Genomic DNA, 27,924 nt, shown 5'->3' with positions numbered 1-27,924 from the left:
AGTCAAAGGCTTATGAAATTTAGTATTCCAGTTGGTCATAATTGCAAACATTTGAAGTCCACTTCGGTAAGACCATCTCATCGCCAATCAACACACCCTCATATCACTGAGCGACCGCGCAAACACGAGAGTGACGCTCGTGTCCGCTCGTTTTCTAATATGGTGTCGGACTTGGTCCGTTCGGGGCCGACTAATTACGAAGATTCTACACCCGAGTGAGCGAGGGACACATTTGCATATCAAAGTCCCAACAAAAACCCGTATCCACGTGTTAAAAATGGGGGTCATCGAGTTAGTTTTCAAGATATAAGCACCGGAAGCTGAAAAAGGGTCCTAAAAAATCATTGGCTATCGTTGCCATGGTAGCCACTGATGTCGTAATTATTGATATTTTGGATCAACAACACAATGGGTAACTTAATCGTACAAAAATTTTGTTACAATCTTTAATTGATTTTTTGGCCATATTTTTCTTTCAAAGATCGCACAGTCAAAAACCTGAAAACTGGTACGAGCCACCTTAAAATACAGCTTTATGTATACACAACCATAATGAACAACATCAGGAGCAACCTGGTTCCCATGTGAAAAATGAGAAGGGTAAACCTGTGGTATAATTTGCAAGTTCCACACAAGTACACATTGATCCCCCATGAGGAGTTACACCATGCCTGAGAAGGTCACAGTGTGCCTCCTAAACTATTACAAAACTATGTCATTATTCCTTCAGCAAGAACTCTCCACTCTAACAAGAGCCTCCAAAGCACCTTGCCTAGTTCCTAGGCCTCTATTTTTGTCGTGGTCAAACTGTTTCAGGTCACGTGGTACAAGCAAAAAAGATACGTCACCAAAACAAGTAGTAAGACAGCAATACCGTGAAGGCCTGGGAAAAAGCCGCACAGGAACTGGACAACAAAGCACCTTGATAAAGCTTTTACATTAACATTGAACACTACAAAAAAGACCAGTGACAATCAAAGTTTAATAAACCTCTTAACAACGTAAAGATATTTACATTAATTACTACACAATATATTAAATAGCTCTTGACACCTGTGTACATACTATATTACAATTATCTTACGAGCACTGCTATTAATGACAAGTAACTCTACTTGCCCCAACACCCATGACAATTGTCATGCAACCAAGAGTTATCTTGATACAAGACAAAATTGAGAACTGATCAAGTTTTTTTGACCTGCTACACAAATGGGGACCTTGCCTTAATTTGAAAAATAAGTTTTTGGATTGGTGACCAGATACAAAGTAACAGGTTGACAAAATTTCAGAAAGTCTCTGCACTAACCAAATGCAATCCATGCTAGTTAAAACAATTTGATACATTTAATTGGCTTTTTTTTGTACATATCACACATATAGGTTATAATCATTCACATGGGAACTGCTATTCACACCACCTTTCCAGTTGCTATCCAGTCACATTTTTCAACTTAACACAAAAGCAGGCCCAGTTTTGAAATGTGCAAGTCAACTGGGGTGCCCAGGTCCCAAACTGATCTGGTCTAAGATCTCTTGGTGTATCCTACTCATGATGCTCCTGTTGATATGGAAGCAAACTGGTACCTGATCTGTCCCATGTGAACTGATGAGATTGAAGCAAAGGTCAGGGGTAAACAGAACATAGCTTTGGGATCAAAACAGGATTTACTGTTTGAATCAGTTTCACACTTTTTTGTTTTAGAGCTAGTTTGGTAGCTTACATGGTTTTCATGCAGTTTTAACTCCTTAAATGACAGTGTCTTGCTAAATACATGTAAATCTTACATACCATCCGGTAACATTGGTCTAGAAAAATATTTGCACTGTTAACAAACAGCTCTTGAGTATCATCTTATTGTTGGAAATTGATTTTGTTCAAAACTGATTGGTTGCAAAACCTGTGAATTTAACTTTTTTTATGCAAGGAAGGAAAATTAACTGTCTTTTAGAAACTTAAAAAATTCTATGATGTAATAAAACTATTCTTTATTCTTAGTTGACAAAAGACACCCTTCATTTCACAGTTGATTACAATATAAAAAAGTAAAAATAACTAAGTAACTGAATCAATGGTAGCCTATAATACATTTAGTTAATTAAATAAGTAGCATGCAGGCCTGGTGCCTCTCTCCTAAACTTTTCCATTTTCAATTTCTGCACACATAAAAAAAGGCTATTGACACAAAAATGTTCTAGTTCAAAACACATAGTAACTCTGGAGAATGTTGTTATCTACCACAGGTAATCAACATGATATCCCCAAGAAAGAAGAAACTATTTTTTATGTGCATGATATTCTCAAGAAGAAAGAATGAAAACTTGATTTACATGTAGAACAGGCATTTTGCCACAGTTGGTCACATGACCAGTCATCGTAAAACATAAAGCTGAAGCTACATGTTTGTGATTATGAGAAATGGAAAGAAAAGTTTTAAATGACCAGTGCTGTTTAATGATGAGATATGACGGTTTGAATATTTGAGAAGTTACCGTAAACCCGCAGATGCCGCCCTTCCGTTGCTCGCGGGTGCGGCTTCGTGGGCTTCGGGTGCCTTTCGTGCTGTGCTTGTCCCGGGTCTCGCTCCTCCTCGTGTCGTGCCTCTCCTTCTCGCGCCGTCCGGGTCTCCCCCTTCCCGCCGGGGCCTCCGTGCCGGGCCCACGTGTCCTTCGTTCTCTTCCGCGGTCTCCTCTCCTCCTGTCTACTTCCCTTCCCCCTTCCCGGTACTTGCTTAAGTGTGAAGGACTTGCCATCCAAATAAATTTTCTACGATTTGTCCCTTCAAAACCTGTATGTAACTGAAAGATGTTGGAAGAGTGCATGTGAGAACCAAAAATGTCAGCACAGTAAACTGTAAGGGAAATATTTTATGGCAGTTTGAAAATATGAAAATTGACAAGGAATTGTAAGGAAAACCACAAGAGCATGACTGGATGGCAAGGCTTGTTCATCCCATAACAACTCCTTCTGATTTCAAACAGCCATAAAATTAAAGTACGGTATTCCCTTTTTAAGCTTTGAGCCCATAAAATTGTTAAGTTATTTAATTTCTATAAGCTCTTTCTATTCCTGTTAAAAATATTTCTCCAAAGTGTGTTGCTTTTATGTTTTCTGAAAGTTGGTTGTGTGGGCAACTGTTGCAAAAGACCTATTCGACTTAGTTTGTAACTCAAGGCAATGTTCAGCAAACAAATGCTCTAAATATAAAATGCAAGTGGCATGAAAACACATCTACACTTAAAGACAAGTGTATTTACTAGTGTGGCATTTACCCTTCAAAAGCCTAGTACTAATTGTAGCAAGATTTGAACTCTCAGGCAAGATCACAGTGCGATAAAAGTCCTGAAACCTATAACCTGAGCTGAAAGAATGTGTTTTCGATTTGAGCTGTTTTCACGTCACATTCTTTTTTTTGCTCAAATCACACATCATACTTATCCCTTTACCACTGTGTATTACTACATGCAAATAATTGTCATTCGACAAAAAGGAAGTTTGTATGCTGTTTTAAAGGATACACACTCACAAAGCAAGTGAGGTTTGCCCATTAATTTACATTATTGTTATTATTGGATGAGGTCGAACAGTAATAATAGCAATAACTATCATGGCCAAGGTTTGTGTCATCTGCCAAAGTTAACACTAAGGCAGATAACACATACAAATGTTACCAAGAAAACAAAATCCAATAATGGTTTTTTTATAATTTAAAACAAAAATTCATCTTTTTGGATTACATGCAACTTTGCAGTGTTTTGTAGCTTTTGTTTCCTGGATTATGAAATCTTTTACCAATTCTTTTCCATAGCTGCTAATAAACAGCTGACAGGGGACAACAGGACATATTTTTAAATTCCAAATAGCATCACAGTGTACAAAATGTACCTGTACCTTGCAGGGCCTGGTTTTATAGCAAAATAGTATTAGACAAGATACAGTCAGTTTGCAGGTGAGACAATTGACTGCAGTTGAGGTGAATTTGACGACTGAGTGGATACTTCAGATTTTTTTAGCTTTTGCCATGTGTCGCCAAGAGCTTTTGCAAAGTGATCATCGACTGAACCTGCTGTCGACATTGATGTTGGGCTGACACATTTATAATCCTCACCAAGACTGCGACGAAAGTGTTCTTCAACAAAAGGATCAATGATTCCTGACTCAACAATTTCACGTCTGTGAGGGCCTGGATAACAAAACATTTCTGTAGGGCTGTAAAAGTGTGATGGTGCCATAAAACCAACTGGTCTTCGAATGACATTAGTGGATGTGATTACAGATGGTCGAGAGTGTGGAGGTAAGTGAGAATGCAGATATCCAGCATCTTCTGTTTTTGGAACAATTGAGATCAAAGGCGGTGGCCCAGAATCAACTCTTGACTTTGCTGTAGATACTGGGTTTAATGGTGACCTGCAAGATCATGTTCAGAATAGTATCAATTTCCTAATTTGGCCACTGAAAACATTTTCTACAGACTTGAGACATTAATATAACAGTCAGGGAATGACTACATTATGGTATTTCCTTTTCTTTCCTCCTTTTTTTCATATAATTTACTAATACTAATTAACTTAATAAGTATAAAATACCTATAATGCATGTATTATTACAAATTCACTTTTTAGAACCAAAAAAAAAATGTTAATGTACAGTGTATGACATTTATATTATTCTGGACTATTGCTAGTCACCTCGACTAGCCCTTAAAGCTAAATGCAGCTTAGTAGCCTGTATACCGTAAAAATTATTCCAGTTATAAGCCCTGGGCTTATACAACTTCGTAAGGGGTTTTGTGTGGGCTTATTAGCAGAGGGGCTTATATCCGGGAGGGCTTATTAGTGGAATAAAAAAAAGGTTCAAAACCAGCCACGGGAGTGTTGATCGAAATATGTTTTTAAGTTAAATATGCATAATTGAAGAGCTCTGGAGAAGAACGGCCACTGGAATTTCTGGCTAATTCGAACATTATCGAAACAGCTCCAAATTGCGCATGCAGGTTTGTTTACGTGTGCTTAACACTGTCCTGTGTTTCATTTCGCTGGTCTTTCGTCCGTTTTCGAAAAATAACATATGCAAAAGACAACGTTTTTTGCTGGCAGCGTCTTTAGGACTTTTCTTTCACAAATGATAAACAAAGGAAACCTTTTGTTTATCATGAAACCTTCTGTTTATCATGTTTATTCAAAACAATGAAACCAGCTAAAGTTTTGGGATTACAGGCCTAGCCCCAACGCAAAAGCTTAACCCTAGCGAAAAAAGCTTAACCCTAACCCCAAGGGTTTTTTTTTTTTTTTTTTTTTAATTCATTTACAAAAACAATAACACTTATTACACGAAAAGAAACTACGTAAAAAATTACTTACATTAACAACATACAAAAAAAGAAAAATTAAATAAATAAATAAAAGGGCGACTCCTCTGCCTAAAAAGGTTTCCTTTTGCCTATTATTACATCAGTTCATTATTATTATTTTTTAACAAATATTATACGCGATAGCTACTTCATATAGTTCAGTTCGATTAACAGCACAGCCCTCCAAGTTAAGACCATTTTAGTCGCCATGGCGACTAAAATTTTGGAGTTGGCGACTAAATTTGAACCAAGGTCGCCAGCCTGGCGACTCAAATTGAGAGGAATGATTGAAAGCATCAGCTTAATTTGGTGACTAAAATTTTTCACTGGCGACCAAAACTTGAATAGTTGGTGGCCAAATTGCCACTAAGGAAAAAAATAAACTTGGAGGGTTGCAGCAGTTACTAATAATTAATATTTAATCCTAAAAGTTATTTATAGTTAATAGTTGATAATAATTGATGATAATTGGTGCAGAAAGATATCCTAGATAAGTAATATAAAACAAAAAAAGTATATCTATCTCTCAAATGCACTTTGGCCTTGGTTCGCTTAAAGAAGGTTAATATACAAGGGAGTTTTTTTTTTTTTTTTTTTTTTTGCAAAAAAGACTACGTAATGTCGAGAAGTGGAAGTAAAAGATTCCATTTCTTAGAGGTAGTATCTAGGTTGTTGGACTCTATATGAAACTGCGATTTAAGGGACACAAGAAAAGTTGTTAAAACCGGGATCTTCTTGTTGACTCTGCAGCTCCATATATAATGTCTTGCCAGAAGAAAGCAGAAATTTAATTGAAGTGAAAACTTGGTGGTGTCTGGTCTCAGACCCAGATATATGGCGGCGTATTTTGGATAGTCTATCGTTATTAGGTTAACCTGTTTAAGTTTTTCAGTCAAAGTTTCCCAAAAGGTTGCTACTATTGTACAGTTCCAGAACAGGTGGATCAGGTTTTCGGGATGGTTGGTACAAAAAGAGCAGTTTGGGTCCTGCTTTATATCAATTTTTGTTAGGAAAAGGTTCGTTGGTAGAATACGATGAAGAAATCTGAATTGGAAGTTTACGAGTTTTGTGCTTTTTGTGCAACTAGATGCCAGACAATAGGCACTAGTCCAGTCAGCAGAACATCTTTCATCAGATTTAATACTGTCGTTCCATTTCTCTTGGCATCTTAAAGGTGCGGTTCTTTTGGAAGAGAGGAGCTTCTGGTATATTACCTAACCCCAAGGGTTAGGGTTAAGGTTTGATGCTAGGGTTTCATTTAAAATTTAGGGTTAAAAAGCTATACCTAAGAATAAGGGTTAGGATAAGGGTTAGCCTTTCAAGCTAAGTTTAGGATCAGAGTCAGCCTTAACACTTAAATCGCGCTTTTCGTGCAGTAAGCTTTCACGCCAGTTTGCTGGAGCTAGCTTTCACTGCAGTCTGCTTGCGGTTAGTTGCTTTTTGTTGTTTCGGGCAAGACTATAATCTGTTACCGTTAGCTGTAATTTGAGGTGAAAGTGAAATAAAGACTGATTGTTGGGTGACAGACTGATTGATTGAGTATGTTTGCTCGTGTTTTCACTTTATACTAGTTTTGCTTTCAGTTAAGTGCTGCCGGCTTGATGTCACTTCTATCTCCACTTCTTACATCATCACACATCTACAAAATCCCGCGAAAACAAGATAAACTTCTGAGGTTTTCCTTCGCACGAATCGGTATATTGATTGATGAATATTTAATGAGGCACAGAAAAAAATTTTGCAAGGAAACGTTCCCTCCGAAACATCTAAAGAATTTTTTAAGGTCTAAAACCAGGTCACTTCTCGGCAACTTTGTCGTGGCAGCACCCAAGCGGACACTGCAAAACTCGCGTTGACAAAGTTCCCGGCAAGAAACTTTTGTTTTAGGCTTTAATGCTGCCAGGCTCAAAACTACCTTGGTTTGTGCACGTTCTTCCGAAGCGCTAAACAGCGCTGTTAAACAAAACAAAGGCAGGAACATCCCTCAGTTCTTCCTATTTTTTCAAAATTTCATGGGGGAGGATGCCCCCATACCGTAATGATTCGATTTAGCACCCGGGGCGCTTATTTAATTTTTGCACCTCAAGGGAGGGCGCTTAATCGAGACAGGGCGCTAATTCGGGACAGGGCGCTAATTTAATTTTTCGAGAAATAACCAAATGTTCAAAACAAAACTTTAATAAATATTAAGATAACTAACAATAACAGAAACTGTAACAGCAGCAAATTGTTGCAAGTTCAGCTACTTTTAAAAGAATTGTTCATTTTAGCAGTAATTATATACATGTACGGTATGGTAAATGTTCATGCATTTATCTACTTAAGTAGATGACTTCACTAGGGAGTTATCCACAATAGGGGGCGTTTATTAGAATAGGGGCACTTATATGAATGAGGGCGCTTGTTAGAATGGGGGCGCTTATTAGAATAGGGGCGCTTATTGACAAAAACACATTCGAAGGGGGGCGCTTATTCGGAAGGGGGCGCTTATTGAAAGGAGGGCGCTTAATCCAATCATTACGGTACTCCTCTACGTTTTCGCGCCTGCGGCACTCAACTGTTCCCGCCGGAGGCGCTCATACACACCACCTCATTAAAAATCCTGGTTACGGGCCTGTTTTGACACTTTGTGCCAATTGGCACTCTTAGGAATTAAAGGGTTAATATGTTCTTAATTTCTGAAGAAAAAAATTCAATGTTGTTATAGAGATTTTGGTGGTATTATTATTATAGTGAAAAAAATGTTTTTTTAATTAAGTTATTTAAAAAAAAAAGAAAAAAAAAAAAAAAAAAAAAAAAAAAAAAAAAAAAAAAAAAAAAAAAAAAAAAAAAAAAAAGAAAGGAAAAAAAAAAAAAAAAAAAAAAAAAAAAAGAAAAAAAAAAAAAAAAAAAAAAATTTTTAAAAAAATATAGGGGGGTAAATAAAAAAAAAAAAAAATTTTTTTTTTTTTTTTTTTTTTTTGTTTTTTTTTTCCACAAAAAAAAAGGGAGAAAAAAAAAAATTTTTTTTTTTTTGGGAAAAAAAAACAAAGGGAAAAAAAAAAAAAAGGGGAAAAAAAAAAAAAAAAAAAAAAAATAAAAAAAAACACCCCCCTAAAAAAAAGGGGGGGAAAAAAAAATAAAAAAAAAAAAAAACAAAAAAAAAAAAAACAAAAATTTAAAATTCGCGTTAATTTCATGACGCGTTAATTTCCTATAATAAGGTAGGCCCTTTTCTTGTATAAAATTTGCATACCACATAGTGTTTATGTCAAAATGAAGCACTAATCATATCATATTTTCCCAAAAGTAAACATTTTTAATCAAATTATTTTAGAAATTAAGAACCTGTTTCCAAATTTTAGGCTTGATAGGCTCTTATAAAAATGGTATCTAATTTGCAAATTTTAGCCTAACAGGTTCTTAAAGCTGATTTCCAGTCCGTACTGCGCAGACTCGGGGTTTGTTTACGTTTTTGTTTTGAATTCGTTGAAACGTTACACTTCGTTGACAGCATACATGAAGTTTTTTAGTCCGCCATTACAGTTCGCCTCGTTCAAGAACTTCCGATGAGCTGAAACGTCGGTTTGAAATAGCGTCAAGGTTCTTCTACTTGTTATTATTTGTTCTGCAAGGATATCTGGCGTTAATAATGAAGAAACAGGTAAGTTTGTCACGTAATTTTTAGTTTTGCTTTGTTTGTGAGGCTCACATAAACATTGCAGCCGAGATTGCGCAGTACGAACTGTAATTCATCTTTAAATGTTAGGTTCTTACTCGCGGGTTTTTTACTGTATTATTTTCTCTGTTCCACAGATTAAACATTTGAGGAGTTCATTTGTAATGACGTATGATGTGTGTATTGTGGATTAAGGCCAAGATTGTCAGCATACTTGAAAATTCTTCTACAAGCACGCGTTGGATATGAGATGGTAGATAGCCAACTCAGCGCTACGCACCTTGCTGGCTATAACGATCTCATGTCCAACAAGCACAAGTGGAATAATTGTTTTATTAAAAACACCCAAAGAATTGCAATATTTTGGCTTCCAGGCTGTTCTCCCTGATGCATACACCTACCATATTTGTGGTGCATGGTATATGTGCTCATATGTGTAAACCAATCAAAACTCAGGAATTGTAATATACCATGACCTAGATGATATGATCAGGACATTATACAGTACTGTGCAAAAGTAATGCAAACAAAATTCATTGAAATTTGTTCTTTGTTCTCCTGAATTTTCGAAGAAATTTCTTCAAATTATCAAGACAATACATTCTTTGTGCTCCACTCGAAAAAGTTACAAACTTGGAAGAAAAATCGAGACAGGGAAATTTGAAAAAGGGAATTTTTGACGAAAAGAAACAAAAAAAGGCCATTCTTTATAGTCATAAAGCAGGGCAGAGCCACACATTTTCGCTTGAATTTTCAAAGTCAGCTTCGAAGCAAGCTTTTAATTGCTGACGAAATTTCACGAGGTCAAAAACAATAGGCGCAGCGCAAACACCACTTTTTCACCGCAAATTCCCTCTGAGTAAAATATCCCAATTTTTTTTGGTCAAAAAGCCCCAAAAAGTTACGAAAAAGCTACAAATTACAGTAAATGTATGAGATTAAATTGCATATTGTGACGTCACGCAGCCTCAAACAGTCCCACAAGGTTTCTTAAGTTCTCTTGACAAGCAAAGGTCAAGAATGTAAATCACTTTGTTTAAAGAAAAATACACAGGAAAGCATAAAATATAATTTATATAATTATATGCTTTTTAGTTTCTGAAGTATCAGTAGCCACAAAATGCAGCAGAAACTATAAAAAATGTAAGCTAGAACAGGGATGTAGCTAAGAAATCACTTAGCCAGCTATCAACAAGGCCAGCTGGCTAAAGTTTCTGTTGTCAGCTCTAAAAGTTTGCCTAAGTCTTTGTTTTCATGTGATATTTCAGCTGGAATTTAGTTCTCTTCCAGCCGGTGAAATTTGCCGGCAGCCGGCCCTTAGCGACATCCCTGTAGAGTAACATGAAGAACAAAATCACCAAAACTGAAATCACAGGCAGACAATCCTCTGTGTTTGAGGCCGCGCAACGTAAGCGTCACCGTATGCTATTTGATCTCATACGTTCACTGTAATTTGTAACGATTGACCTAGGCTTGAGTCAACTGAATGGGAGAAATGCTCCATAAAATACTGAATTTTGCATCTTTTGATCCCAAACTTTGTTCTACTGTAAACTAGATAAATAAAGTTCACTTATTTTTTATCGTTTGTGTGATCTTTTGTGATTTTATGGGTTTTGAGGCTGTTAATTCCTCACTAGCCGTCACCACCCCCAACAAAATTCTCTTTCTCTTACTTTTGGTTAGCTGGGTTGAAATTCAGGAATCAGTTAGCTTAATTCTAAACTCACTCCGTTTGAACGTCTTTGGCTTTTAAATGACGTCTGAGCAGAGGAATTATTTCTCATGTGATCATGTGAAGCGACGCTATGAACTTAAAACTACGATTAAGTTTTATTCAGACTTTTGAACATGTGAAGCGATGCTACGAACATGCTCAACATGAAACCATGATAATTAAAGTTTTAAGGCCCATTTACGCTACAGAAAATTTGTGGCACGGCTCAGATAAATATGGTATGCGTACGAAAAAAAAATGGTTCGGCACGGATAAATTATGTTGTGTAAAGGACTTTGCCTCACCCGTGCCGAACCACAATTTTACCCGTGCTCGGACCAAGTCGCGAGGTAGTCCGAGCACGGATAAAATTGGTACGCGTTCCTGAAAATCTAACCCGGCTCGAATAAAATGTGTAGTGTAAACGATTAGCCGAGCTAAACCAACACTTTTCTTATGAAATTTCATTCCAAAAAATTTCAGAAATTCCACTCAATCGACATGGTGGTGTGTTAGACGTGTATTTTAAGAAAAATAGTTGCCAAGAAAATCTCATGAACATTCATGGAAGAACTAGCATGATTTTCAGCAGTCTTCTTCTGTCGCTTTTTCCTGAGATTGTGATCTTTAGTGTCCACAGTCGAAAGCTAACATTCTGCCTTGGAAGAGCATGACGTAAGGAGTTGATCCAAATAATGGGAGGAGAATAAAATAATAATAAAAATAATCGTCGTCGTTAATAGGGGAGGTACAAGCCATCACTGCTGCCATTTACTGCTGCCATTTGAACAAGAACCATATACCTTCACCCATTTCTTGTCTTCTGGGAAAAAGGCAAATAAAAATTGCCAACTCATATGTGACGTTTAAATGAAATAGCGGCATGCGCACTTAGGCAGAATCGCGTACGCTGGACAAGGTGTTGAGCCTTTTACCCGCACCAAACATTATTTAACGCAGTATAGCACGGTAGAAAAAGGGACGTGTAAACAGGGTATCAGTGCTATTTTTTTGGTACGCGTACCAATTTCATCAGAGCTGTGCCACAAATTTTCTGCAGTGTAAATGGGCCTTTATTCATACTTGTGATGATGCGAAATCATGTGAAAGCAGTGGAATTGAGTTCACTTCCAGTTTTCGGTTCTAGATTTGTTATCTATTTACACTCTTAACTCAACTCAACAGAAAGTAGGCTACTTGTTTGTTAACATTCGATGAGGTCCGTTCTCGGTATTAATCGATTGAATTGAAACTCAAAACCTTGTAACATTCGATGAAGCTCGATTTCGTTATATACTCTCTTTGGGGACTAATCAATTTTATTCGGGGGCTAATCGACTTCGGGTTGGGAGCTAATCGACTTCAACTGGGAGCTAATCTACTGGGGGCTAAAGATCTTGGGGGCCAATCGACCTACATTCGCTAAGATTTGCTGATCCGTATTAGAACTATGCTGAGAAATCAACTTTCCCAGGGGAATAACTGTTCCCTGTCTGTAGCTTAGTTTTTTTCCTTTATAAAAGTCTGAAATGTGTCATGGCTTGCACTAAAGTAGCACAAGCACCTCTTTATGGTCACACTTACGTTTGTGTTCCAGCTGTCTTCAGTGATGAGAGTTTTTCTAAACGGCCGTCGTCGAAATTTAATGCTTGTGCAATGTCTCTTCTTTCAAGATTTCGCTTTCTTCGGTTTTCAGCTGATGGCATTACCTTTGGTGATTCCTCTCCTGCTTCGGTCTCCGATTCTAAACAAAACGATTTGAGAATCTTCAAAAACATAATCCGACACATGTACATTCAATCAAACATTCCTTGCCAACCTTTTTTGTTCTCCACAATGAAACTTCTCACCATCAAGAACAAATAATAATACAAATGATCTATTTTTCTTTTACAGAAGTTGCTTTCTCTGACAGCATACGACTGAAGATCACGGCTAAAATAGTAAAGTAACTAAAGAATTATGATAGGTAAAAAATTCCATGGAATGCTAGTGATGCAAGCAACGTGCATACTGATTCGCAATGTTTGACAAATAAATGCTCGAATATCACGTCAAAGAGTTGTCGAACCCTCCAAAGAAACCAACAGGCTGCTTCATCTAAGGAAATTCTTGTAAATAAAAACATTATATTGGTTTATAAGAGCTGTCTACAAGCGGAATATAACTTAAGCTTATATATACCGATGTCAACTATGGATTCTTTGTTTATTAGCATAACGAAAATTTCTCATACCAGGCATAGCATAACTATGATGGTTATATACTACTTAGTTATCCATGTTAAGATCACTGAATTGTCCTGAATTTGAGAGATGGTCGAAAAAATTGGAACTTTAAGTTTAACGATGTCGGAGTGAAGTGAAGATGGCAAAAATCTACATAGAGAAACAGGCATGTCCGCATGCATTTCTACAGTGTGGCAAATACCTCCACGCAAGTGCAACTAGCAAAATATGAGCTCCGTAAACTTCTATAAATGCATTTCAATCGCCATAAATTTAAACAAGAGTTGAAGTCCATCGAAACTCACTTTCTCTCGTGTCTGGCTGTACTAAGGAGGCTGCCCTTGACAGTACATCCAATGGAGTCTCCATTATCTAGCGGATCAGGACGACACTGAATAAACTTTTTAGCCAAAAACTACTGACAACGCAATAAGAAACAACGTTTTCAATGATAAGAGCTTACCATAGTTGTTTCTCCCTCAGGTGGAGGGAATCCTAGTGAAATCCCTGCCCCTAACAGCTTATTTTAGACAGTACCAATGAATAGATAGAAACAAACATTTCGATTTGTGTTGAGGAATGAAAAGAATTAGCCATGACGAAAACCCCGTGACCAAACCGTATCATCTAATCGATCTGATTGGTTGAAGGTGCGTGACATCGTCGCCAGAGCGGTGAAATGACAGCAAACGGCAAAAAAAGCGGAAATAGCGCCTCGTCCCCGTCGTCCCCGGCGGTGCGTCACCCGCGCGGGGTCGCCGCGCCGCCGCTCCATTGGCGGCCTTCCACGCTCCCCCCGGCCCCCCCCCTGTGCGCTCCGGCTCCCGTCCCCGGTGCCTCGTGGTCCCGCCCTCCCCTCCCCCGCCCCCCTCCCCCCCGTGCCCCCCCGCCTCCTCCCCCCCCCCCCCCCCTCCCCCCCCCGCCGCGCCCGTCCCCCTGTTCCCCCTCGTCGGCCCCCCTTCTCTCCCGGCTCTCTCTTGTGTCTTTTCTCTCCTCTCGCTCTCGCTCGGTGGGCTCTCCGCGGGCTTCTCTGCTCGGTTCCCTCCTCGGGCCTCCTCCGTCCCCCCGTCCGTCGTCGTCGCGACGTCCGCCTGCTGCCATTGGCGTCTCTCCCGGGTCGTTCGTCTCCGCCATCTTGTCCCGGGTGCGTTCCTCTGGCGTTTCCGCGTTTTTGTCGGTTCTGGACTCTCGCTCGGACTCCTCGCCTCCGCCCCTCGTTCGTCCTCCTCCTCCCTGCGCGTGGCGGGACGGGCTGCGGAAATAGGTATTCCGTGATTCATAACAGAAAATAATAAAAAAAAAAAACAGAAAGAAACTGGCGAACAGCCGTCCACATTCAGTGGTGCAAATCCCAAACCGATCGAATGCAATTTAAAACATCGATTTACATCTTTTAAACATTGTTAAATGAAAATTTGGCAAATTGAAAAAAGGAAGAAAAAATAGACAAAAACGAGTAGTAGAAAAAAATTAATTATAAGCTTTCATTCAATCACTCGAACTTTCACTTCTGTCGAATAACATCTATAAAGCTTACTTAGGGCCTGTTTATATGGAGGAGAGTTGTCCCTGGTAGGAGGGTTACCCTCCATACCGAGCCACCACAGACGTTCTTTGGGCTCGTCACGCGTTTCTCCCCCCAAAGAACGTCTGCGTAGGAGGCTAGGGCGAGAGAGCTTTTCATATGTTTCTTTTAAATATAAATAGCTGCGAACCGTTTACATGAGAAATTACAAAGTTGGCTCGGGGGGTAGGGTGGCCCTGGTCCGGCCCTGGTCTTGCTCGACGATTCAGCGTTCCTGATTTTAGAAAAAGTAGCCATAATAGATGTTTCAATACAACTCTCGCCAGTCTTTTGATCCGAGAGGGCCAAGTTTTGGCTCGGTCAACAGGGACAACTTTCTCAAAAACGCTCGACAAAAGATGGCTCGTGGGAGAGGGTAACCCTCCTATCAGGGACAACTCTCCTCCATATAAACAGGCCCTGAATCAAAATAATAAACAAAAGCAACCTTTTAGTTTATTGCGTTCGACAGTAGGAGAGCGCATCCTAATCTTGTGGTGACCTGTGGTCCTGCGGTTGTCCTGTGAACGCGCAAGCGAAAGTCGTTCTATGTATGTGTCGATCTCATGTAAGAAGACATTTAGAAAGCAATTAATTGCGTCACAACAACGTCAACAATGACACTGAGCCGCAAAGACAGCGCGCGCAAAAATAATTCAATTAAGCCGATACCGCGCCGCTAGGCTCTAAACAATTTTTGTGTTCGACGTTGATCAGTGGTTGATCCCGCGGTTGTCCTGTGAACGCGCAAACGAAAGTCTTTCTATGTGTCGTTCTATGTATCTTGGTACGTGGCAGGTTGACTAATTATTGACATCACAGTCTCGTCCCGAGAGACCCTGGGAACGAAGTTGATTCGATCTAACGATCTTCTTCAGTTTGCGTTTTCGAGTTTACCTCGTGGGTTGTACTGAAAACTAAACGTTTCGCCAGTGCTCCCCTCAGCAGTAGTAAAAAAAAATTCTGTGCTTCCTCGTGCGCTGTTGGATTGAGATTGTTTCGCAGATAGTTTAATGTTGGACGCGCGCTTTATGTTGCGCGCGTGGTCGTTTCAAATGTGTATGACGATATAAACAGACGCGTAACTCGGTTTACGTTTGCTAACCTTATATTGGGTACCTATCTTGGGTCGAACGCAGTCCCCTAATCTCTGATTTTAACTAGTTTAGCCCCCTACCCCGGAGGGGGTGTCTCTTGAAAAAAGTTTGGATGATAATCCGGTGAGGATGTTCCTATTTTGAGCGTCTAGAAACCCCTTCCCCGTCTCAGACTAAGAAAAGCTCAAATTTGCTACCCCATCTCAGACTAAAGAACTAAATTGTATACCCCATCCAGGACGGGAAGAGAAGAGGATGTGTTCAGTTTTAGTTTTCTCTAACTACATCATCCGCTTTTTATTTTCTCACATTTCCAAACGACCCTGGTTTAGATAAGCAGAAATATATTAGTTTGATGCAATTATTTCCCATTTATAATTGACCCCATCTCAGACTAAATGGCCAAAATTGGAACCCCATCACAGACCTGCAAGTTCACAAATGAAACCCATCCAGCGGCACATACATACCCATATACCGCATATTAAGCCCGGGATATTATTCACCGAAGTGGAGTTGAATACTGGTGGACATTCACCGACACTGAGGTGAATAATTGTTTTAGTATATACCACACAAGTTGAATAACTAGCGAACCAAAACATCACTTTCGGTAAAGAAAGCGACGCGCGAAGGCAGTTTCTTTCTCTTCAGCTTCTCGGAGGTGAATAGTACTTTGCTAATCACCTCCGAGTTAACCAATCAGCGTGCGCGAAAAGCACTATTCACTTGTGTGGTACTGATATTAACAAAGGATATTCCGAGTTCGAGTAGCCAATCAGCGCGCGCCAAAAGCGCTATCCAAGTAGTATCCCCACGGGTCTACAACACCGTGATTTGGTAAACAGGCTTCGGAGATCAAAAATAAAGGAGATAAGTCACGCGAATTGCGGTCGTTTCGCCCGATGAACCATTCGCCCGGGGACTTTTCGCCCGATTTCTGAGTCGATTCGCCCGAAAGAAAAATCGATTCGCCCGGACCGAGAGTCGATTCGCCCGGACTAATAAAATCCTGGATAATCCTTATGTTTTGTTGGCTTAACATATCAAACATAAAGCATTTAACACATTCCTAATCTTTGGCATTCCTAATCTTTAGCAGCGCCAAAGATTAGGAATGCGTTAAATGCTATATGTTTGATTAAGTTATAAGCCAACAAAACATACTGGATTAACCTGGATTTTATTAGTCCGGGCGAATCGACTCTTTCAAATAAACCTCGTTGTTGTTGTTGTTGAATACATACCGTATTTATTCGATTACCCCCCTCAGCGCCCCCTCGAGCGCCCACCCTGTAGGTGGAAAAGTACCCAGCCTCGATAGCGCCCACCCCCCAAGGTTTGTGGGGAAACTGGCGTCCCCTAGTCTACTCTTACTTTTTCCTCGTCACCTTCACGTTTGTCTCATTTTTTCTTCATCGTACTCTTCTACAAATGGCGAAATTTTAGCGCCCAGCCTCGATGCGCCCACCTCGAATGCGCCCACCCTCGGGTCCAAAATGCGCCCGGGCGCTTAATCGAAACGGTACATGCATACATAAAACCTTTATTTATACACGATAAAAGATAAAAGCTCAAGCTTGTGGGGTCGTGTACAAATTAACAAAGGCACGCTAAGCGTGCAGGAATTATTTTTTTCAATTTATGGGGTGCCTTGGGGTGAGACTGGGTGATTGTCCTGTTGGGATTGTTTATGTATGGGTTGAGCTACCGTAATGATTCAATTTAGCGCCCGGGGCGCTTATTTACTTTTGGCACCTCAAGGGAGGGCGCTTATTCGAGACAGGGCGCTTATTCGGGACAGGGCGCTTATTTAATTTTTTGAGAAACAACCAAATGTATCTTATAATAACAGGAACTGTAACAGTTAGAAATTGTTAAAAGTTCAGTTACCTTTAAAATAATTCTTCATTTTAACAGTAAATATATACATGAACTGTACGGTGAACGGTCAGGAGTTTATCTAGTTGACGTCAGTGACTTCAGTAGGGCCAGTTATCCACAATAGGGGCACTTATTAGAATAGGGGTGCTTATAAGAATGGGAGCGCTAATAAGAATGGGGGCGCTTATTGGAATAGGGGCGCTTATTTACAAAAACACATTCGAAGGGGGGCGCTTATTCGGAAGGGGGCGCTTATTGGAAGGAGGGCGCGAAATCGAATCATTACGGTATTTGTGTATGGCGGCCCATGGAGCCACTTTTTTGCACAAAAATTTGCTTGCAAACAAAATATTTTTTTATACGTCAGAACTGTTTTATTGATTACGTAAATTTTCATTATTTAATTGAAAAACAAGAACGAATTTAATTGTCAAAATGTCACGAAATGGCACGTTCTTATTCTGTTTAAGGCGCTTACTATTGATTTTGTTGCTAGCGTTTTAAAAACCGTAGCGTGATACTTTTGTTTGTTACAGTACACTTTGTGCCAATCACTGTAACATGATACTATTGTTTTTCTCACTTTTGAAACATGATACTTTTGTTTTTCTTGAAAACAAACGTACGTAACACGACACTTTTGTTTTTCTTGAACTGTTCAACAAAGATTTTGGTTCATTCACAACGTAAATATTCATTCAACAAACAAGAACTAAGTATTAAATTGTCACGGAATGGCACGCTCTTATTCTGTTTTTGCTATCGATCGTAGTTGCTTTTAACAGCAAAGTTAATACCTATACCGGTTCATTAAATGTGTGAACGAAAGGTATAAACTCAAATGCCACTTTGGCGAATTAAACAAGACGCTCAAGAGACTAATTAAATTAATTGCGGTTTGCAGTTGGCGCCAGTAATATTTAGGAATCTAAAGAAGATTCCTTTCCATTTCTTCGACTCTTTGTAAACATACCCACAGTATATTCTTGGTTTTCACATGACGTCATCAAAATTCTAAAACCCAGAATCGCAAGCCCCCTGAGTTTTTATCCTTCAATGGCAATAAGACGTCCTTAATATATATCCTTTTGAAGGTTTTTACCTCGATAGCATTCGTCGTCTTTAAGATAGAGCATTTCGAATTTCGGAGTTTCTTTTGACCGCGGTCAAACGATAGAAATATGTAAAAAACAAGAAAAGGACTTCAAAGATGAGGTTCTTATTTTTACTGTTCAAAGATCGATACTTTACCGGTATTTTCATGGTCTACTAAAGTTTTTGGAGCTTTACTAAAAAAAAGTTCTACCTCTTTGAAAACAGGTAAATACGGACTTGTCGGCGCCATTTGTCAAAACACTCGGTTCGGTTGCGGAGCATTTAAAATGTAGAAATACTAGCTTATTTGAGGCAATGGAAAAATATTTACACCCAGCAACTGTCAGTCACCTATCCTTGCTCTTGGTCTTTAATATAAACGAAATTCCTCGAAATAGAAAGAAAAACTGCTTGAGAAGTTTGACCGCGGTGAACACGAGACCTGCCTCAACAAAAACACTATGCATGTATGTATGTATGTAGATCAAAGATGGCCATGGCCGCCCGAAGGCCGCCACATTTTCTTTTAAAAATGCCTCATCCTGCGATTTTTTACAATCTGGACAGTTGAGGTTTTGCGAGAAGTGTTAAAATGTGAATGTTTACTTGTTCATGAGAGTGATTTGACCGCCTTTTGTAGTAGAATTTAATGCCAGATGTTTTCATCGACTTCCGGCCGCCATGTTGGAGCCCAAGCAGTTGGGCTCCAACATGGAGATTCCATGCTGTGCTCTCTAAATTTTCGTGAAACATTTTGACGAATAAGTTGAGTACGGAATAATGTACAGACCTGAGACTTGGACAAGTAGTTATGATAGTAGTTTTCTACCTGTAATGTTCTTGATTTTTTTGACTCAATAGTTTTGGATTTATTTTTTGCGGCGTGACAGTGGCGTAAAAAAACACCTGATTTCGCTTCGCTTTGCGAAGTTCGTTGGGAAATTGGAAACTTTGTTACGAAGTTGCCAATTACGTTACGAGTTTGCGAATAAAATTGCAAACTTCGATACAAAGTTCCCAACTTCGGCCCGACTGAACTTTCCAAGTTTGGTAGTTGAGATGTTGCTTGAAAGTCATGGCGATATCATATCTGAACTCGATGATTTTAGAACTAAGACAACGTTTTGCATCAGCGATCACGCACGCATGCAGAAATTTGGTCAAATTTTAACTTATTTGCATGAAAATACATATTTAACGATTTCTGTGAGGCATAATCTTCAATTCCAAGTCTTCTACGTTTGTACGCCGGATGAAACTGGATGGTTTACCCATATGTAAAATTGATTTTAATCGAAGCCGACGCGACGCCTGTGGTTTCCGCTTCTATGCCAAGAAAATTTAATGAAAACAGTTAGCTCCAGTTGTTCGATAGTTGTTACAATCATTTTTTTCTTAGAAACGAATACGAGGACTTGACTATTTCCACCGAGGAAAAGTTACTACTCAAATCGATACCGCTAGACACTAATCGCATTGTTTTCTTTTGTTAACTTTTCACTAATAAGCAATTGCGGGCCCAAGCACACAGCGGTCAAACGCAAAAATTGACGTCACATCCGGTCTTCACCGCCTCGCACTTTCGACTTGAAAGAGGGCAAACTTTTGCAAGAAATTGTTAAAGAAATAGTACGGTGAAAGAACAGTTCAAGCTGGGACGCTCAGTGAAGATGAATTATCAAATTTCCAATCCATAAGCGGCGTATAAACCTTAGCGGCGTTAACTTTTGGCTTTAAAGCGAAAGTTTTCGGAAAATTTAAGACTTTGTATGGAAAATTTTGGCGGCAATTACACATGAACTGCGCACGCGCGCTGCGTTTGACCGCTGTGTGGGGCCCTTCACAGCGGTCAAACCAAAAACGTCACATCCTCCCCCTCGAACTTTGACTCGAGTGGGCAAACTTTTGCAGAAATTGTAAAGAAATAGTCGGGAGAACGCTGGGACACTCAGTGGAGATGAATATCAAATTCCAATCCATAAGCGGCGTATAAACCTTAACTTTCCAGGGACGGCGTTAACTTTTGGCTTTAAAGCAAAAGTTTACGGAAAATTTAAGACTTTGTATGGGAAATTTTGGCGGCAATTACACATGAACTGCGCACGCGCGCTGCGTTTGACCGCTGTGTGGTGGGGCCCAAGAGAGGCCTGCAACCCACACACGCGGTCAAACGCAGCGCGCGTGCGCAGTTCATGTGTAATTGCCGCCAAAATTTTCCATACAAAGTCTTAAATTTTCCGTAAACTTTTGCTTTAAAGCCAAAAGTTAACGCCGTCCCTGGAAAGTTAAGGTTTATACGTCGCTTATGGATTGGAAATTTGATAATTCATCTCCACTGAGTGTCCCAGCTTGAACTGTTCTTTCACCGTACAATTTCTTTAACAATTTCTTGCAAAAGTTTGCCCACTTTCGAGTTAAAAGTTCGAGGCGGCGAAGACCGGATGTGACGTCAATTTTTGCGTTTGACCGCTGTGAACCTGCAACCCTAATCTTGACAGTGACCAGCGGATTGCGTTTTACGCGTGCGCGCCACGTTAATAATAGGCGAACAGCAACCGGAAGTTGAAAATTTTGTTCTTCCACTAAGAACGATCGGAACGCGAAAAATGTGTCAATCACGATAGTTTGTCGTAACACCGGAAGAGAAAAATCTCTTCTCCAAGAACGATAAGAATGCGAAAAATGAGTCAATATCTCAACAGTTTGTCACGTAAGATCTACGCTTCCGTCACATGGAAGATTGCAAACATTACAATTTGTAGACGTTGTTTTATAGGGGCTACTTTTGAGAAAATTTGCTGTGATTATATCACAGATAAAACAACGGCAAAGCGAATGATTCGAGCAACGGTTATTCTCGAGGAGTTCGTTATAACACTGACAACATAGCGAGTTTATCAACCGAGGAAAATCACATCTCAATTCACACCACTGCTCGACAACACTTCACAATCAACTATCAATCAAAAAACAACTCTGACTGGTTCGCGGCCGGTTCGCGGCAATTATTAAAGCGTGACGCGTTGCTCGGAATAATTGTCTTTAATTTTGTCCAGTGATTTTTCATTAATCGCGCCACGTTAACAAAAGGCAAGCACAACATAGCGAGTTTACCGACTGAGAAAAAACACATCTCAGTTTACAACGAGTGCTCGATTACACTTCACAAAACTGTGTAAACAACAACATAGATTGGTTCGCTGCAATAGGAAATGATAAAAACATGCATTCCTTGCGTGACGCGTTACTCGGAATACCATTGTCTTTTGTCCATTTTATCATTTATTTATCGACACTGCCATCTAACATTACGCACTCTCGTACCAGCCAGTGCCTTTCAGTTCTAAGTGCGTCAAGGCCCGCACTTTCTAACCTGTGGTTACCACTAGTTGTAAGATGTCTCACGGCTATAAAAGCACTTGAGTAAACATCCAAGAAAATTTCACATATTCACGCCAAAGACGGACGGTTAATAAAAAGTTTCCATGCAGCCGCAAAAAAAGACGACATTTGCAAAATCAAATTCAAAGCAGGACTAGCCAAAAGCGGGGGCAATGTTAGTGAGAACTACTCCTAGTTTTTATGACATTTGTTTCCAACTGTTTAGCGTAGCAAAGCCCTTTTTGATAGGCCGTCGATAAAAGCCGGAACATGGAACATTCCGGAACATCCCGGAACATGAAAAATACATTAAAAATTTCAATACAGACATATAAAAATTCCAGAAATATTAAAAGAAGATTAAAAAAGTAACAAAAAATAACCAAAAAGGAAAAAAAAAAGAGAAAAGAGAACATAGTGTGTTAAACAATTCCAGGCAATGAATGACCGCTACTCCTCCCTAAATCGAAGTAATCGAGCACCGGCTGAAGTGAATAAAAACTGTTTGGTCAGTTTTGAATTATTATGCAAACATTTTTTCTTTAAAAGAAATAAACGAAAGACGTTAGCTTTTTTGCGGTGCAAAATTTCTTAACGGAATTAAGTTCCAGGTACATCGAGTAGCCCGGGGTATCTTAGTTCTTAGTTCTTAGTTCTTACTTAGTTCTCAGTTCTTAGAGACAAATGCTAGCGGTTTCAGACAAGGTCGCACACGAGCGATCATGCCGACAGAAGACTAGAAAATTTTGGACAAATTTAACCGTATTACACAGCAAATATATGTTTAACATTTCTGCGAAACGTAACCTTCAATTTCGATTTTTTTGAGTTTGTGCATAACCGGATGAAACTGAATGGTTTACAGATCTTAACGAAAAATAAATTTTCGAGAAGCCGACAGTGTCGCGCCACGTCTACCGGCTCGCTGAACATAAAAGTTTTGTATCTTCTATTTTTATAGCGTTTTTTTTCCAACGGTTTAACCAAACAAAGTCTTCTCTGACAACTTAGCTGCAAAGATGTTTAATCTGCGACAGTGAAAAACAGTTGGCGTAGTATTGGCCACGAAATAAAATTATTTATCACTAGTTCACTTTAGTCATCGATGGTGCTAAACGTTAACTGAAACCCTTCAAACTTTGATTGACGGAGATCTTGGAAATGTTCCGCGAGTCTTTTGATTTTTGAACGTGTGTATCAACTGATGCAAATGGTGGTAAAATAAAATCCACTGAAAATAGCATGGAAGGCCCGAGTAGCTTCCATTGCTTTTATTATCTTTGTTCGAGAAACGCGACCAAAAGGAGTACAGGAGAAAGTTAGGCGAAGACGCGGGCAGGCCGGGGAGGGTTCTGGTAAGAAAGACGGCACGAACGACTTTGTGTTTCACCCAAACATCAGGAAATTTAATTCTAGATCTTGGTTTCGCAATAGGATAAAAAAGCTAGAACACATATTTCTGCACCATACCTGTGCCGTTCAGTACTAGCATTTGCCTCTGTCAACCGAGATGAATATCTTCTCTTCAAGAGATAGTAAACGAAGATCGAAGAGGACATGATTCCGTTAACAAGTTTTGCACTGCAAAACAGCTAACTTTTTTCGTTTCTTTTAAGAAAAAATGTTTTCACAATAATCCAAAACCGACCAAACAAATTTAAGAAACTTAAGTCCGTGCTGGATTCAGAGAGGAGTAGCGGTCAAAGGGTACCTGGAATTATTTAACACACTGTTATTCTCTTTATTTTCCTTTTTGGTTATTTTTTTTAATCTTCTCTTAATATTTCTGGAATTTTTATAGATCTATGTTAAATTTTTTTTCATGTACTTTTTCATGTTCCGGAATGTTCCGGAATGTTCCGGGATGTTTCGGGATGTTTCGGGATGTTTCGGAATGTTCCATGTTCCGGCTTTAATTACAGAAGGTTTTTTAAATAAATTCGGGCCGAAGTTGGGAACTTTGTATCGAAGTTCGCAATTTGATTCGCAAATTTGCAACGTATTTGGCAACTTCGTAACAAACTTTCCAATTTCCCACGGAACTTTTTAAAGTGGGCGAAAAAGGAATGACAACATTGTTCTTTAAAGTGTATATGACATGAAAAATATTTTCTGCTAATTTGAAAGGCCTTTCGAAATACAGAAGAATGGCGTTTTTCTTTTCGAGATATCTTTTTTCGTTTCAGAGATATGACGTTTTTGTATTATGCTTAGATCAGTGATGACGTCACAAGATTTGATTCTAAAAATGGTAAAAATGAATAAAAATATCTCTAAAACTATTGAGAGTGTTCTTGAAACGGCACCACAAATGTGCATCAAAAAGGAACAAAAACCCTTGTATTGTTGCATAGCACTCTTTCACTCAGTCTCTCTCGTCAAAAAGACAAATCCCCTATCTACCTCTAAGTGAGACAAGGGTCCGCTTAGAAAGAATATTCCCTTTCTTTCCACTTGGTTTGCCTGCGCTAGATGGTTCTTGGTTTAAGAAAAATGGGAATTTTTTATTGAGACAGCACCAGCGGCAAATGTTGTCATGGCAACAGCCCTAAGAGAACATTTTGTTTCTTTTTGTGCACATTTGTGGTGCCAAGTTCCAAGAACACTGCTTTAATAGTTTTAGAGAATGTTTATCAGTATTTTACCATTTTTAGAGTAATCTTGTGACGTCATCTGATCTAATTGCATAATAAAACGTCAATATCTCTGAAACGAAAAAGAATTGAGAAAACGCCATCTTCTATTCGAAAGGCCTTTCAAATTACAGAAAATATTTTTCATTCATATACACTTTAAATCTCAGCAGCCTCGGGATCGGGATCATGGATTCGGGATCCCGGGTCACAAGTCATGACATGTCATCTGGATCGGCCAATCAGATCGGATCAGAATGGAATCAGGGATCAAATGTTGCCACATTTTGGGGATCAGGAATAAAAATTTAGAGATAAAATTTGGGATCAGCGATGGAAAAATATACCTGGTTATGATTCTGAAATCCACTTGTTTTATGTTTTATGTAATTTTTACTACGGTCAGGAAAGTTTCAGCTGAAGCTAGCCTCTCCAAACGAACGCTCGAATAATAAGACGAATAACAATTTTGTGTTGGGCCTTTTGCTCACGGCGTGTGTGTTGTAAGCAGGCGAGCGTTACGAAAAACATGTGTTCTCACGCTAGACTTGCACTAGCCTGAATTTCAGACATCCCTCCTTGGTCGCCTACTCCCAGATGTAGGCGACCAAGGAGGGATGTCTGAAATTCAGGCTAGACTTGCACCAAGTCGCCCTCTTTTGCAGGGACCGCGGAGACCATTTTAAAGTGGTATGGCTAAAAAGCTGGCTAAGACAAGCAAGAATTAGGGGTCACTGTTCCGCCATTTATTATGTAAAAATTAATAGTGGATCTCCTGCACGCGCCTTCGGCGCTCCTTCGGTGCGCGCGAGCGGATGATCCATAAGTGAGCAAATGGTTACCCATCGAGTCGAACAATTTCGGGGGTAGCCGCCACCCCTGTACGTACGCACAGATTGGGCCTGGGGACGAGGAGGTTTCCCGCCCATGGCTAAAGAAGAGGAAGACAAGACAAAATATAGACAACAGGTAAAATTACGGTACTCAGCGACAGTACACAGCAAAACAACTGAGAGGTTTATTATCCAACTTCTCTATTTTGTTTGTATTTTTTATGCGTGAGTGTATCAAAACCTCAAAAATGTGGCTCTCGTTCAATCGCTACACGGTTAAATTTTAATTTTATTGGTCTCTGGTCGTAAAAAGAGAATTGACGTTATATGTATCTCCTATTGTCTGGATGATTCAGATGTTTCAGTAAGATTAAACGAAGTTTTTTTTATATAAAAAAAAAACGAAAAAAATGGGAAGTTATGATCATATTGAAACGCAGGAACATTTGTTGCACGGTGTTCACTGTGTAGACTGAATGAAACCGCGAGTAAAAAGGGCGACAGAGAACTTTCTTATCCAATATTTTTCCCACGATGTCCTCAAAAGTCATTTATATTCCATGAAATGGTGGAAAACGAAAATGGTTTACGAGGAGACCCGAAATAATAGCGAATGATATTCCTTGTGCGAGTCCAGTTTCTTGTTTCTGTTGTTTGCTGTTGAATCTGCGGCTGTTATCATCAAGAATGATTGTGTTAAAACGAAGCTAACCACTGCATAGACCAAATCCGCTGAAGAAGGAGACAGGACCCTGATGCAAGCTAACAACCTGTACTGAATTGCTGAGCCTAGATTCTGTGTGGGTAAGGTTTAGATGTTTTCCATTTAAGTCATTTTTAAATAATTATAAATGGGTGATCTGCTATTATGCTTGCCTTAATCTTTATATTACATTATCCTTTTCATCCGGAGCCTTAAAATATCAACCCAACCGAAAAAGTGGTAGGGCTTTAGCCCTACCAGCCCCTCCCCCTCCGCGGTCCCTGTTTTGGCGAGCCAAGCGAGCCGAAAAGCGTCGCGAAAACCGCACGTCGAAGGACTTTGAGAAAATCTAATCTCACGCCAACTCACGCTTACGAACCAATTTCTCACGCCTAGTTGAAAAATGTGAGTTATTACAACCATAACCGACACGCTTTCCCAAAATATCTAAACTCAAACCAATGCGAGAAACGAGAAATCCATGTAAAATGAGTAAATGACAATACTTTCCCCGAAATCTCAGAGTTTTGACAAGAACAAGGTCGTGTTTAGCAAAACACGTCCACGGACTGGGATCAGGATATGTTCGAAATGTCTTCGGAAAACTTCGGACATGGTCGTATCGTCTTCGGAAATTCTGGCACTCGCTGGTTAAAAATCTCACGCCTCGGCCTTTGACCCAGAAAAAGTGGGCAGGTATAGGCTTTAAAAACTACAATTTGATTGGTTCCGATAGTATCTGAAACCTGATTGGTGTGACAAACAAACATACTTCACTGACTACACGGTCCATCGCGCCGACTAAGAGCTATTTTTTTATTATATTGAAACAAAAAAATAACTTACGGTAATCTCGTTCTTCGAGATTTGATAACGAGATTAAAAATAACTCAAAAATACTTTTTACTGCCTAAGTATAATTCAGGTACGTTACATGATGTAGTGTGTGACAAGGGTTTGGTGAGGTACAATATGGCGGCTGTTGTTCAGAGTGCGGTACAGTTTGCACCATATTCTAGTGCTGTTGACGCCGCATTTTGGCATAGGCTTACTCAAAACAAGCTTGAAATATATCAGTTAGACGATAAACCCAAACCGCTACAGGGATATTACGTAAACAGTAAGTCTTCTTTAAAAAATATTCCCTTTTCTTCCTTATTTTGGGTTAACTTTCATTTAAATACATAACTAATGATAAGTCTTGATATAATATATTATGTAAATGCCGTAAATTAGGTCTTTCTTAATCGAGGTGATGGCAAGTAATACATAATAAACTGTTCGTTTTAATGTAATTTACCGGGAGCAAGCAAGCGGCATTTTTTTGTCGTTTTGTCGGTAAATCGTTCCAGACCCACGCGGCCCAGCCGACTCCTTGGTCACGGTCACGCAAGATTTGTTTACTGGCGATCATTCGTTTGAAATATTACAAACACTCTGCTCTCTGTTTAGTGTGAAATGTATATTTTTGTGTCATTTGTATTTAACTTGGAGAGAGCACTGAATAATTACATTGCAAAACTGAAGACAACTTGGACATTAACCTGCGATCAGGCTTTGTTTTTTTTCGCGGCAGAGGGAAGGAGAAAAAAAGGAAAGCCTGATACAATTACTTGTCAAGTTGTCTGCCGCCCCCTAATTTAAGTATCTGTCAACGTCGTTGAGAATGTCGGCGATGCCATCAGATAAGCGTGCATGATTAGCGCCTTCCGATTATATTTTTACTCTCACAAACATGTGTTTGAATTACCCTTTTTGAACGAGCTGATCGGATGGTTTT

The 27,924-nt window shown here is 39.4% G+C and overlaps 2 protein-coding genes across 3 annotated transcripts in view; one reads left to right on the top strand and one right to left on the bottom strand.

The window, feature by feature from the left end:
* Positions 1 to 2,729: 2,729 nt before the first annotated feature.
* LOC144653131 (transcription cofactor vestigial-like protein 4) lies at positions 2,730 to 13,558 on the bottom strand. 2 transcript variants are annotated; one of them, XM_078513053.1, is made up of 4 exons: positions 13,418 to 13,558; positions 13,260 to 13,326; positions 12,311 to 12,470; positions 2,730 to 4,408 (listed from the first exon to the last, which is right to left on the bottom strand). In XM_078513053.1, the coding sequence occupies exons 1-4, from the start codon at positions 13,418 to 13,420 to the stop codon at positions 3,940 to 3,942; spliced, it is 699 nt and encodes a 232-aa protein (XP_078369179.1). In that variant the 5' UTR covers positions 13,421 to 13,558; the 3' UTR covers positions 2,730 to 3,939. The 2 variants fall into 2 exon arrangements, with proteins under 2 accessions (XP_078369179.1, XP_078369180.1); XM_078513054.1 differs by lacking the exons at positions 13,260 to 13,326; positions 13,418 to 13,558 and adding an exon at positions 12,546 to 12,674.
* A 13,540-nt stretch (positions 13,559 to 27,098) lies between these two features.
* LOC144653124 (ubiquitin-like modifier-activating enzyme ATG7) overlaps positions 27,099 to 27,924 on the top strand; it is a 77,982-nt gene continuing 77,156 nt past the window's right edge. Inside the window, exon 1 of the mRNA XM_078513041.1 lies at positions 27,099 to 27,264. Within this exon, the coding sequence (XP_078369167.1) occupies positions 27,117 to 27,264 (148 nt within the window). The 5' untranslated portion in view covers positions 27,099 to 27,116. The remainder of the gene's footprint in view (positions 27,265 to 27,924) is intronic.

Source organism: Oculina patagonica, chromosome 5 (assembly GCF_052425735.1).
Source record: "Oculina patagonica isolate OP01 chromosome 5, crgOcupat, whole genome shotgun sequence".
Taxonomy (NCBI): Eukaryota; Metazoa; Cnidaria; class Anthozoa; order Scleractinia; family Oculinidae; genus Oculina; species Oculina patagonica.
The sequence above is the reverse complement of the archived record's forward strand: the minus strand, read 5'-3'. Positions and strand labels throughout refer to the sequence as shown.

Bases quoted from the DNA above. Each gene is read 5' to 3' on its own strand.
- LOC144653131 (XM_078513053.1), bottom strand. The intron at 12,471-13,259 runs GTGAGTTTCGAT...CGTTTTGTTTAG, and splicing joins ACAGCCAGACACGAGAGAAA to AATCGGAGACCGAAGCAGGA. The intron at 4,409-12,310 runs GTAAGTGTGACC...ATGATCTTGCAG, and splicing joins AAGACAGCTGGAACACAAAC to GTCACCATTAAACCCAGTAT.